Source organism: Somniosus microcephalus, chromosome 3 (assembly GCF_052327205.1).
Source record: "Somniosus microcephalus isolate GS21.2 chromosome 3, FLI_Smic_1.0, whole genome shotgun sequence".
NCBI classification, from domain to species: Eukaryota; Metazoa; Chordata; class Chondrichthyes; order Squaliformes; family Somniosidae; genus Somniosus; species Somniosus microcephalus.
Genome location: NC_140989.1, coordinates 38,419,791 through 38,433,086, shown reverse-complemented (window position 1 = coordinate 38,433,086; position 13,296 = coordinate 38,419,791). Strand labels below are relative to the sequence as shown.

The 13,296-nt window shown below is 43.6% G+C and overlaps 1 protein-coding gene across 5 annotated transcripts in view; it reads left to right on the top strand.

Annotated features, from left to right (window-relative positions):
- The window catches only part of birc6 (baculoviral IAP repeat containing 6), a 261,261-nt gene that overhangs the window by 39,281 nt on the left and 208,684 nt on the right, over positions 1-13,296 (top strand). For all 5 annotated transcript variants that reach the window (XM_085980116.1, XM_085980115.1, XM_085980112.1 and 2 more), the window contains exons 4-10: positions 1,480-1,673; positions 3,218-3,329; positions 4,347-4,429; positions 5,795-6,017; positions 7,720-7,883; positions 8,025-8,083; positions 8,953-10,350. In XM_085980116.1, coding sequence (XP_085836242.1) covers positions 1,480-1,673; positions 3,218-3,329; positions 4,347-4,429; positions 5,795-6,017; positions 7,720-7,883; positions 8,025-8,083; positions 8,953-10,350 — 2,233 coding nt within the window. The remainder of the gene's footprint in view (positions 1-1,479; positions 1,674-3,217; positions 3,330-4,346; positions 4,430-5,794; positions 6,018-7,719; positions 7,884-8,024; positions 8,084-8,952; positions 10,351-13,296) is intronic.

Sequence of the window (13,296 nt, the reverse complement as noted above, 5' to 3'; positions counted from 1 at the left end):
TTTTAAAGAGCGTCTTCAAGGATAAAAGAGAGGTAGAGAGGCGGAGAGATTTAGGGAAGGAATTCCAGAGCTTAGGGACTTGGCAGCTAAAGACATGGCTACAAATGGTTGAGTGATTGAAAGCGAGGATGCTCACGAGGCCAGAATTGGAGGAGCGCAGAGATCTTGGCGGGGCGGGGGTTGTAGGGCTGGAGGAGATTAGAGATAGGGAAGGGCGAGGCCATGAAGGGATTTGAAGACCAGGATGAGAATTTTAATATTGAGGCATTGCTTAACTGGAAGCGAATGTAGGTCAGCGAGCACAGGGATGATGGGCAACGTTCCCTATAAGGTGCGCAGTGATGGGTGAACGGGACTTGGTGCTAGTTAGGACACCGGCAGGAGAGTTTTGGATGACCTCAGGTTAGCAGAGGGTAGAATTCCCTCCCTAAACCTCTCCGCCTCTACCTCTCTGTCATCCAGGATTGCATTGGAATAGCCAAGTCTAGAGGTAACAAAGATAACATGCATGAGGGTTTCAGCAGCCAAGGCAGGGGTGGAGCCGGGCGATGTTCGGGAGGTGGAAATAGGCGGTCTTCGTGATGGAGCAGATATGTGGTCGGATGCTTATCTCGGGGTCAAACGTGACACCAAGGTTGCGAACAGTCTGGTTCAGCCTCAGACAATTGGTGTCTAGGGAACGGAGTTTGTGGCGGGGAGATATCTGCTCATCCAGTACTGGATGTCGGGGCAAGCTGTCTGACAATTTAGAGACAGTGGCGGGGTCGAGAGAGAGAGAGAGAGAGAGAGAGAGAGAGAGAGAGGTGGTGGTGAAGTAGAGCTGGGTATCGTCGGCGTACATGTGGAAACTGACTGTTTTCGGGTGATGCCACTGAGGGGCAGCATGTAGATGAGAAATAGGAGGGGCCCAAGGATAGATCCTTGGGGGACACCAGTGATGCAGTTAATGAAATGTCCCTATCAGTGTTGTCAATGTACAAGCAGTTTAGGAAACAGCTGCCCAGTATAATAACAATACTGTCCTATTGGAGCTCTAGCACCAAGATTGATGGGACCAGCAGTACTATTGTTCAGGCATTGTAGCCATTAGTGTCCCTGTTAGTCTTGTGATGTGGGCAATGCTGCCAAGACCGAATTTATTGCCGCCTGTTATTTGGCGTGAGTGAGCTGTGATGGTGGGACTTCTTGAGCTGTTGCATTCCTCGCTCCCACAATGATTGTCAGACCTGTAATTGGCTCCTCCTAACCAGTTTTCCTTTGTGAAAGCAGCTAGCCTGTGACCATCCATCCTCTCCCGCTCTCGCTCTCCCCCTCCCTGGCCTCTTGGGCGAGATCGGGAACTATGGTGGGCAATGGACTTGATGGCTAGGTTTTAATAAAGCTGTGTTTTTGTAAAATACTAAACCATATGTTATGAATCTGTTGTTTTTATTTCCCTGGGTTTGCAGTAATACACCTCCTGCTCTTTCTTTTTTGCAGTGGGCAACAGTCACTTTTCATCTTCCTCATCATATCCTGAAGTCAGTTGCTAACGCCATTGTAAATGAGTTGAAAAAGACCAATCATAATATTTCTGCCCTGTCCGTAGCCTCGTCTGTAATGGATAGGCTATCCTACCTCTTACCAAGTGCGCGACCTGAACTTGGTGTGGGCCCTGGCCGCTCAGTGGACAGGTAGGAGATAGTTATTCTTCGAATAGATCTAAGTTATAATGTTAAATTTCCTGTCCTTTCATTTCAGTTTATATAAAGCCTAATATGCTGTGTTGGCTAACCAGTTATCCTACTATTGAACAGTTTAACTGTTGGCGTTCATGCTTAGCTCTTGGGTAAATTTCCTCTGTGGAGACCCTAATTTAAAGGAGACACTAGTAGAAGCTGAGACATGATCCACAGATGTGCTTTAAAGGAGCAACTCTTAATAGTCTGGTCATTTTGTTTCTATCGTCCTTTGGTAGATTGAGCATTGAAGCCATTGTTTTGTCACTGCCACAATCCTTCCTTCAAAATAGCAGTGCAACTGAATTTGGGATTGGCGCTTGATTTTAAAAAGATACACAATTGAGAATCAACTTTGGAGTGCTTTAATGTTACAATGACATTGGGAAAAATGCTGGGTGGTATGAAAATTTGGATTCATATCAACATCGCTGAAGCACGGTGGCTAAATGATAGCATGTGTTTTTGTTAATTCACCACCTGCACATTGAATGTAAAACACTTAAGCGAGTATCCTTAGTGATCTCATCAAGACTTGCTCTTTAAATGTGGATTAAGTACTTGACTGACTTAATCTTTTATCTCCTGACACCAAAGGACAGAGATCAAATGATCCATTAAGACTAAATGCTGAAGACTACTTACTGTTCACAAAGTGCCAGTATGCACAGGCTTTTTGTGTTATTCTGTGCAGTGACTAGGGCTTGGCAAGAATTTGTGTTGCGAATGAAGTTTTTGTGTATGTTAATTTTGTTTTGCTGGGCTTTGAAGCTGAAAGAAGTTCCGCTTTCATGTTCAGCCCCCTCTCCTGCTCTAATTGTTTTGGCCCTTCTGCCATGTCCAAAATGGTAGCTGGTGCCAAAATGGAGTCACCATGGCATTACAGCCAGGTCTAAAAAAAATGGTGGCTTTGTTGCATTATTTATCAATACCTATTTAAAAAAACTGCATCTGTTCCATTTGATCACTCAATCTAATGGACTGAAAATAATATCCATAGAATGATGTGGAATATTCCTGTATTGCTCAAGTTTCTATGTTTGTGTCGCAGTAAAGGGTATTATGGTGGGAGAAAGTATTCTCATGGTAAATTAGTTCCCTCTACTCTTCCTCTTTCGCTTCCACCCCTCCCCAACCCGTCGCTTTTTTTTTTACCCTTCCTGTATAAACCCCACAGCTGTGGGATGTTTTAATGAAGCTGAAATTGGGAAAACATATGTGCCTCTTTAATGAATCCTGCAGATGGCCATTCTGGCTAAGCACCTTGCGGATAGGAGATGCAGAATAAAACAATTTGTGAAGAGTTTGGTTTGAAATGCAAGAAGAACTAGCTGTGTGTGTCATTATGTATTACAAGTGTTGCACTCCCCTGCCCCCCTCCCCAACATGTAACAAAAGTTTCATATGTCCATCATAAGTGGACTTTAGAGCAGCAGTCAAGGCAAACTCATATTACCCTCGAGGCTTTGCAATATAAACAATTTCAACTCTCTATTTAGGTCGCTCATGTACAGTGAGGCTAACAGACGAGAAACCTTCACCTCTTGGCCACATGTAGGATACAGATGGGCTCAGCCTGATCCAATGGCTCAGGCAGGATTCTATCACCAAGTAAGTTCTTAACCAGTCATTCCCAGGATTGTAAAGTACCTAGCTTGTCTGTTTTTAATACCTTTTGAAATATGTAATGAGCAGAATTATTGAAATATGTTCTCGGGGATTTGGGAGAAACTAAATATAATGTGGGAAATGGTTAACTTTGACCTTTTACTGTTGCGTCAACCTTTTTGCAGTATTGTTTAACTTCAGTTCACGAGAAGAGATAGGTTGTTTCTTCATCTGAACTCTCCAAAGTAACATGGTGACAGCGTGTGAGAAACACACATTTGCATTTCAATACTGGATTGTGAGTAAAAATTGGCTTTGCCAAAAGGTCTTGGGAAAGGATATACTTGCTTTAGAGGGGGTGCAATGAAGATTCACTAGATTGAGTTCTGGGATGAGAGGGTTGTCCTCTGAGGAGAGATTGAGTACCCTTGAGTTTAGAAAAATGAGAGGTGATCTCATTAAAGCATTTAAGATTTTGAGGGGGGCTTGACGGGGTAGATTCTGAGAGGCTGTTTCCCCTGGTTGTTTAGTCTAGAACTAGGGGGCACAGTCTCAGGATAAGGGGTTGGCCATTTAGGACCGAGATGAGGAGAATTTTGTTTTACTGAGGGTTGTGAATCTTTGGAATTCTCTATCCCAGGCTGTGAATGCTCAGTTGTTGAGTATCTTCAAGACTCTAAGGGAATCAAGGGATATGGCGGGAAAGTGGATTTGAGGTCGAAGATCAGCCATGATCTTATTGAATGGCGGAGCAGGCTCGAGGGGCCATATGACCTACTCCTGCTCCTATTTCTTATGTTCTTGCGTCCAATGTTCCATTTCTGGTCTGTGCTGAGTTAATTGATCAGGTTGGGTATCAGTTTTGGTACTACAGTTAGACTAGGTATCTTTCACCTAAGGAGGCTCCTGCTCCTTATCCAGTGGACTTGTAAAGCACGCTTTAATTTTGTCTCGAGCTTTTGAAAACTGAAGCAAGCATTATCAAATAAGCTGACTGAATCCTTGTTTTTTTAAATTTAGCCAGCCACCTCTGGGGATGACCGGGCCATGTGTTTTACATGTAGTGTGTGCTTGGTGTGCTGGGAGCCCACAGATGAACCGTGGTAAGTTAGCTGTGTAATTCCACGTACGCACTAAGTGGATAAAATCAAGATAGTTGAACTCTCTGCAGTATTTATACAGAATTTAATTTATTTTATGCTGTTAGTGACCAAATGTAGGGATTTGCAGTTGAAATTTGGAATTATTTTATGGAGCAATTTTTTGCTATTGGTGTCGGTCTCCTTTTTTAAAAGAAAAACCGAAACTGCAGAAAATTGCAGTTTTAATATCCATTTCAAATCTCTTTACAGACGTGATAAGCTGTATCATTCTCCTTTTATATGATCTCCATGTATGTCAAGGTTTGATTTTTATCTTGTGTAAACAAAAGAAATTACATTTATCTCTTAAATCTACATTAACATTTTGCACATTGCATGCTGTTTGTCAATTGCAGAATTTCAATTGTTAACTACATGGCTTATGGGCAGGAAGTAGTACTGTTGCAGTCTTGAGCAGGATACTTTTATTGAGCCTTTAACTTTGAAGCAGTTTGATCAAGTTTCATAAAATAGTACAAAAGTCAAATAGAAACATAGAAACATAGAAGATAGGAGCAGGAGTAGGCCATTTGGCCCCTCGAGCCTGCTCCGCCATTCAATGAGATCATGGCTGATCATCCAAATTCAGTACCCTGTCCCTGCCTTCTCCCCATATCCCTTGGTCTCTTTAGCCTTAAGAAATATATCCAACTCCTTCTTGAATATATTTAATGAATTGGCCTCCACTGCCTTCTGTGGTAGAGAATTCCACAGGCTCACCACTCTCTGGGTGAAGAAATTCCTCCTCATCTCAGTCCTAAATGGCTTACCCCTTTATCCTTAGACTATGACCCCTAGTTCTGGACTCCCCCGCCATCAGGAACATCCTTCCTTCATCTAGTCTGTCCAGGCCTGACAGAATTTTAAAGGTTTCGATGAGATCCCCTCTCAATCTTCTAAACTCCAGTGAGTACAAGCCCAATCGACCCAATCTCTCCTCGTACATCATTCCTGCCATCCCAGGTATTAGCCTGGTGAATCTTCGCTGCACTCCTTCCATGGCAAGAACGTCCTTCCTCAGATAAGGCGACCAAAACTGCACACAATACTCAAGATGTGGCCTCACCAAGGCCCTGTACAACTGCAGCAAGACATCCTTGTTCCTGTACTCAAACTCTCTTGCTACGAAGGCCAACATACCATACTGCGGATGCTGGCAATCTGAAATAAAAACAGAAAATGCTGTCTGACGAAAGGTCATCGTTAGGCTCTGTTTCTCTCCACAGATGCTGCCTGACCTGCTGAGTATTTCTAGCATTTTCTGTTATTTCATAAATTGCCCACTGTGTCTGTAGTCTTAAGAATTTTTTGTTTTATACAACATAGGTCAGAGCACGAACGGCATTCTCCGAACTGTCCATTTGTGAAAGGTGAGCACACACAAAATGTGCCATTGTCAATAACCTTGGCAACAAGTCCAGCACAGTTTCCCAGCATAGATGTCCCTGATCGAATAGCATGTGTTGGCTTTGGAAGCTGTCCTCATTTCCTAGCTGCTTCAACAAGGCGTGGAAAGATCTGTATATGGGATGTATCCAAAATGATGAAGGTATGACCATTGTTTTATTTAGTGATTGACTGAGTTTTAATTATCACTGCATGTGGTGTTTTCTTCTGAAGAACCTCGCAGGCCAGCTGAAATAAATGTAATTGGCTGTTGAGAAGTGTGTGTGTGTAGGTGATTACTGGTACATGGGTGCAAACCCATCTCTTTATCAGTCATTAGCGCAGGATATTAGTTTTCCATGCACAATGTTTATACTGTACAGTGTGCCGTTCCTGGTTGTGAAACCAATTTTGAGAATTCATTTCGGAAAATTCTTCGAGGTCGGGGCTAAAGTGGAGTAAAGTTCACTCAAGCTGAATTTCATTTTTGCTTTGTTAAAGATGTATGTTTTCCTTTTCTGTATTCCCATTGCTTTCCCCACACCAGCTTCTACTCCAGTATTAGTTCAGTAGTTTAGATGTAGAATCCATTGACCTCAGCCATACTGGTCCACTGTAATATTTAGTGCAGAATTATGGGCAGCTTCTCGCTCTTGAGCTGATCATGCCAGTAACTGGCCAGACATTGTCCACCTACCTTCATTTAGGACCTTTCTAGTTGGTAGAGAGAAGACTTTGACCTCTACATTCTAGACTAGATTTGACCTCTGCTACAGTTGTTAGCCGTGGCTCAGTGGTAGCACTCCTGCCTCGGAGTCAGAAGGTTGTGGGTTCAAGTCCCACAAAATCTAGGCTGACATCTCCATGCAGTACTGAGGGAGTGCTGCATCGTCGGAGGTGCAGACTTTTGGATGAGACGTTAAACCAAGGCCATTTCAAGTGGATGTACAAAATCCCATGGCCCTATTCGAAGAGGAGCAGGGGAGTTCTCCCAGTGTCCTGATCAATATTAATCCCCCAACCAACACCTAAAACAGATGATCGATCTGGTCATTATCTCATTGCTGTTTGTGTGCGTTTACTGTGTGCAAATTGGCTGCTGCGTTCCCTATATTACAACAGTGTCTGCACTTCAAAAGTACTTCATTGGCTTTAAAGATGTCTTGAGGTCATGAAAGATGCTATATAAATGCAAGTCGCTCTTTTCCACTCTGGCTCTCTTTTTTTTCTTTCTTGAAGAAATGTCACTATGCTGCTCTTGTTGCCCAATCTTTGGCCATTAAGCTTTTTAAATATTTCTGTTTTATTGACATTCTTTTGAAGAAATTATTAGTCTACAAACAGATCAGGGTGCTGTATATCCTAAGTAAGTGACTTGATGTAACTAATGTAATTGCGGAATGAAGAGCAATGGGAAGTCATTAGCAGAATTATGTTGTATTTATTTGCCATTAGGTCAAACATTTACAATTAAAGTCAAATTGTACTGGGCAATTTCATCCAGTACTTTTTGCAGAGAAACCCAAAGCAAACCATGAAGTACCAAGAGAAATGTGTGCATTACATTTGTAAAGACTTTTTAAGAAGTACTTTCTTTCCCTTTTTGAAAGTTGCTGGATATCTGACTAAGGATGGGTGTCCTACTGCCAGGCCTGTGCGAGTCTGCAACGAGCTGCTCGGAGGATAAGTCTTAATGGCATTTCCTTGTACCTTTGCATGCTTTCCCGCTCTGGGAGAATTGTTTCCAGGAGCCCGCAGTCTACCACTCTGACGCTGTGGATTGGAGGCTTAATCTGCTGTGCCAGATAGCATCTGGTTTATGCACCAAGACACCTTTTTAACTACCTTGTTTCTTTTAAATCCAGGTTCATTTGAAATTTGACATCAATCCATATGATGCAGCAATCTTGAGGCAGATTTCTATACCTGGGGTGGAACATGGGCCAGGTAGCGAATCCCGGAGGCCAACGCTGGCATGGTTGGAAGACTCTTCTAGTTGTTCTGATATACCAAAATTAGAAGGTGACAGGTAATGAACTAATTGGAGTAAAAGTTTGAAATTTTGTTTTCTGAATTGTTGCTTCAGGTTGACATAATCCAGCTGCTGGAAAATGTCATCACGTAGCTCATGTTGCATTTGCTTCAGCAAAGTGTTTTTTGTTTAATATAGTGATGATCAGCTGGAAGATTCTGATAGTGAAGAGCATTCCAGAACAGATTCAGCAACAGGTATGATCAAAATGGGAACTTTTCCACCCAAATTACCACTTCCCATAACATTGGTGTATGCTTCACCGTGCTGGATCAGTGTCGGTTGCTGGCGGGCTGATTTCACTATATCTGAGCTAATTGTTCAGAGGCAACCATATTCTATACCAGTTCCTGAGAATATGGTGTCTTGAGCTGGGAATTGGCTTTCTTAATCAGACAGGAAGCAAAAAGCAAATTCTTGGGTAATAATGTTAATTAAATACCTCCGACAGATTTTATAAAGGTAAATAAAAGCATTTGACATCATCACAGCACATAACAGTTTTCTTGATCATCTCCTCAAAATTAGCTGTTACCAGCGAGACCAATTTAATGCATTTTGCTCTCCACATAGAAGATGCTGGTAAATTCCGCATTCACAGCTAAGTTCGTCCCAAAACTAAAGAGTGACCGTGGTTCAGTGGTAGCACTCTCGTCACCGAGTCAGAATAAATATTGGCCAGGACACCGGGGCTAACTCCCCTGTTCCTCTTTGAAATAGTGCCATAGGATCTTATGCATCCACCTGAGAGGAGAGACGAGGCCTCGATTTAATGTCTCATCCGAAAGACGGCACCTCCAACAGTGCAGCATTCCCTTAGTACTGCACTGGAGTGTCAGCCTAGATTTTTGTGTTCAAGTCCCTGGAGTGGATCTCGGACCCAAAGGTCACCAAAGAAAGTGTTAATGCCAGATTTGAAGGATGAAGTAATGATTTGACAGCTCTGTCTTTGGGCAAAAGTTATGATTGTACTGAGTTGTAGTAGAGTTATTAATCTGGAAGTAACAGATCTAGCAGCATTAGCTGGTGTTTTAGAATATTAACATGAAAATCTTATCTTTATTAGGGCATACTTCTCAGAAGGAGTGCAGCATGGACGTCGGTATAGATGTGACCGCACTGAGTATTCTCCAGCAGCCTGAAAAATTTCAGTGGGAAATAGTGGCAAATGCGCTTGAGGATACTGTTAAGGACCTGGAGGAGCTGGGTGGCAACACATCCGCTGTCAACAACAAGAGCGAAAAAACTAAGGAAAAGCATGCTGAGCAGCACAACATTCCCTTTCCATGTTTGTTAGCAGGAGTTTTATTATCTTATAAATCTGCTGCTGCTTCTCCTATTAGTAGTCACTCGCGGAGGTCTCTGGACTCTTTAAGCAGGACTCAAGGCGAAAGTGTGTCTGAGCAAGTGACTATGGACAATGAATCCTGCAGTAACTCTGAGCTGAGTTCGCCATTAGTAAGAAGGACCTTGCCTTTATTGTTGCTTTATAGCATTAAAGAATCTGACGAAAAGGCAGGCAAAGTTTTTACACAAATGAACAATCTTGTGAGTAAAAGTTTACATGATGAAGGTTTCACTGTTCCACAGATAATAGAAATGGAATTAGATAGTCAGGAACAACTCTTGTTGCAGGACCCTCCTATGACGTACATTCAGCAGTTTGCTGATGCTGCAGCCAACCTTGCCTCTGTAGACTCTGATAAATGGAGTTCACTGGTTCCGAAACCTGGTGCCCTCGTCCATTGCCTGCGGCTGCCAAAATTTGCCGAAGAGGAGAACCTCCATGTTGATTATATCACGCCCTGTGCTGACGGAATTCATCTTTTGATAGGACTGCAGACTTGTCCCGTCGCATCCCTGAGTGCAATAAGTCAAGTAGAGGCCTTGAATAATTTAAACAAATTGAACTCGGCACTGTGTAATAGAAGTAAAGGAGATTTAGAATCCAACCTAACCATAGGGATGAATGCAGACATTGGTTTTCTTCAGGAAGAGTCACCCACTGACACAAAAACTCCACTCATAATCCAGCCTGAGCAAAGAAATCTGAGTGGTGGTTATCTTCTGCTTTATAAGATGAATTACAGCACACGGATAGTAACTTTAGAAGAGCAGCCTGTTAAAGTCCAGCATATCAAGGATCCACAGGATGCGGTTACCTCACTAATATTACTTCCACCGGATGTGTTGGATAATCGAGAAGATGACTGCGAGGAAATCATAGATGAAATGCCTTTGGCTTCAAAAAACGGGATTGTGAGAGAAAAGAAATCTGAGGCATCTAATCTGGGGCACTTAGTAGTTACTACTCAGGGAGGATTTATAAAAATATTAGATCTCTCAAATTTTGAAACTCTGGCTAAAGTGGAGCCGCCTAGAAAAGAGAGCAGTAATGAGCTAGATCCTTTTATCTCAGTGGTGTACTGCTCTGGAACAGACAGACTGTGTGCTTGCACCTATGGTAAGAAAGTTTCACTCACAACTTTGTCTTGTAGAAAAGTGTAATGCTTTAAAAGCCAAGACTTTCTGTGGGATTTTCCACTCTTAGCTTGAAATGTTTCCGGTCTCCAATGTTTCTATGGGCATTTTTACTGTTCTGGTGTCATTTTTAAAATGCCCTTGAGTCTCACTCTTTTCCATGGTTGGGTGTTGTGTTGTATATGATATGTTCTGTCATTGTGTTCAAAGCAGCTGACTGCTTGTTGCACAAACTTGTTAGGATGTACTTTCATTTATACAAAGTGCCAATATGAGTGAATTGGGATTTTACATTGGTAAAGCTGACCAGTGCCCTGCCGTTTCCGTGGTAACAGCAAAATATCTTGGAGAGCTATTTATTCTTTTAATTCTCTGTTTACATAATGGATTATTGATTTGTTTCTGTTTTTAAGTTCTTCCTATATTTTAGAACAGAAACAGGACACTTTTATCGTAACCCAACATTCCTTTTTCCTGATGAAGCACAGGTCTATACCCAGGCCTGTGCTGCTCTAACTGGAGGTATCGTGCAGTAGTAACGTGATGGGTTGTTTTCTTTCCTCTCCACCTCTGCCTCTTTCTTTACGCCCCCATCCCTCAACCATTTCCCTTGCAGTGAAATTAGACAGCCTGTTCAGACACACCAGTTGGTGACAGACTGTAGATGGTATTGCTAGTGATGTGGGAGCCCGTCCTCTCACATAGGAGGGAATTTTAACCCCCAAAAAACAGGTGGGTTGGGGTCTGGTGGGAGGTTAAAGTGTTAAAAATCAGAATACCGACCCCAACCCACCCACTTCTGGTTTTAAGACGTCGGTGGCTAAAGGAGGGCGAGGACTGCTGGATCCAGGAGGTAACTGCCTTTCCACCTACCTGTTGTGTCCAGCGTTCCAGCCGACCCTCTCTTTTTCTCTCCCCCCCCCCCCCCCCCCGGCCTTCTGACCTCCCCCCCCCCCCCCCCCCCCCCCCCCTGGCCTTCTGACCACCACCCCCCCCCCCCCAAAAACAACTTCCATCCTTCTGAACCCCCCTCTGTTGATCTCTGGCCTTCCGCCAAAGGCCTGCCTGCCAGATGGCTGAGGGCGGAAAACGCAGAAGTAAAATGTTAATCAGGCCTTGCCGTTAAATTCAGCAGGGCCTGAGGGAAACCCGTTCTTCCAGGTTTCCCGACCGCATTCCAGTCCCCAGCCCCCCTGCTCCCTACCCACCTGCAATCAAACAAAAACGACACAAAATTTGTTCGAATTGGGTTTTCAGACAATGCATACACACCAGTGTCGCCCGTAAGCTGTACTGCCTCCTGAGCCGCTTGCCTTCCCCAATGCGCAGCCCATTCAAATTTTTGCGCATGCCCGGTATCTACAACATAAAAGCCGGTGAGCGGCCTGCATGGGTCCTTGCAGATGCCTGCGCAGCTTAGCGGGATCATTGACTCACACTAAGGAAAGCTAACCAGCTGAAATGTGTAGCTTGTTCAGTATTGACTTTGGATTCTGGTCCTGTCACTCTGTGATCAGCCAGATTTCTACACTTACCCTTGTTGACTGGGAGCTTTCCTTGATTGATCAATCACTCCTAAATCCTATTTCATTTTAGTGCAGGAATATGGCTTCATTTCTTGACGAGTTTCCTGTTCCATTGTCCAATAACCTTGCATTTTTCCATGTTAAAATCCATCTAACATTGCTTAAGCCATCAATGGAAAAAGTTCAGATTCCTTTGAATTCTGATCCATCTGTCTTTTGCTGTTGACCTGGCCACTTAGCTTGGTGTCACCAGCACACTATATCTTACCTCAAAGTATTCTGCTGGTTTGAGTTGTTGGAACATAATCACATCCTGAAGAAAGGTAGTGCGCCCCCTTCAAAACCAAAGCTTTTCTATTTATCTTGCCACCAACTGTCTATTGCCAAGCTAGTTTTTAATCCAATTAGCTAATTTCCAATTAATTCTATGAACCTTAATCATCTTTGTAAGCATTATACAGAATGTTATCAAAGATCTTCTGAAAACGATGCTCGGTTTGGTTTTATTTACTCGGCTGCCCTTGTCTGTGAGTTTTGTTTTACAGAGAATTCCATTAGATTAGTGAGGCCTGACCATTTTGCTTCAATGATCCATGTTAGTCACTCCTCATTATCCAAGACCTCTGGAAAATTACAGCCATGTTTTTATTGCGGAATCGGTGACTCATCATACTGCCCTGTGAAAATTGTCCAGCTCCACTCCACGGCTTACCCCTCACCACCACTCCTGGCTTCCGCCTGATGATGCTGCAGTTCTAGAAGATAAAATGCTTCTGCATACTGTGGATGGGAATTTCTGATCTGAATAGTTTTTCAAGATCAGGAATTCCCACCAAACATTTTGCAGCACAGGTCGAACATCCCGAGCCGATCAGGATGGAGCTGGGAGTAGTGGTGACTGACAGACCAAGGACAGCTGGGACTGTAGTGGTGATGGTGGGGAAAGGTGTAGTGTGTCCGAATATACTCTGGGAGAGAAGGATGTGTGTAGAATGTACTCTGGGAGAGGGGGATGGGTGTAGAATGTACTCTGGGAGAGGGGGATGGGTGTAGAATGTACTCTGGGAGAGGGGGATGGGTGTAGAATGTACTCTGGGAGAGAGGGATGGGTGTAGAATGTACTCTGGGAGTGGAGGATGGGTGTAGAATGTACTCTGGGAGAGGGGGATGGGTGTAGAATGTACTCTGGGAGAGGGGGATGGGTGTAGAATGTACTCTGGGAGAGGAGGATGGGTGTAGAATGTACTCTGGGAGAGGGGGATGGGTGTAGAATGTACTCTGGGAGAGAGGGGGATGGGTGTAGAATGTACTCTGGGAGAGGGGGATGGGTGTAGGATGTACTCTGGGAGAGAGGAGGATGGGTGTAGAATGTACTCTGGGAGAGGGGGATGGGTGTAGAATGT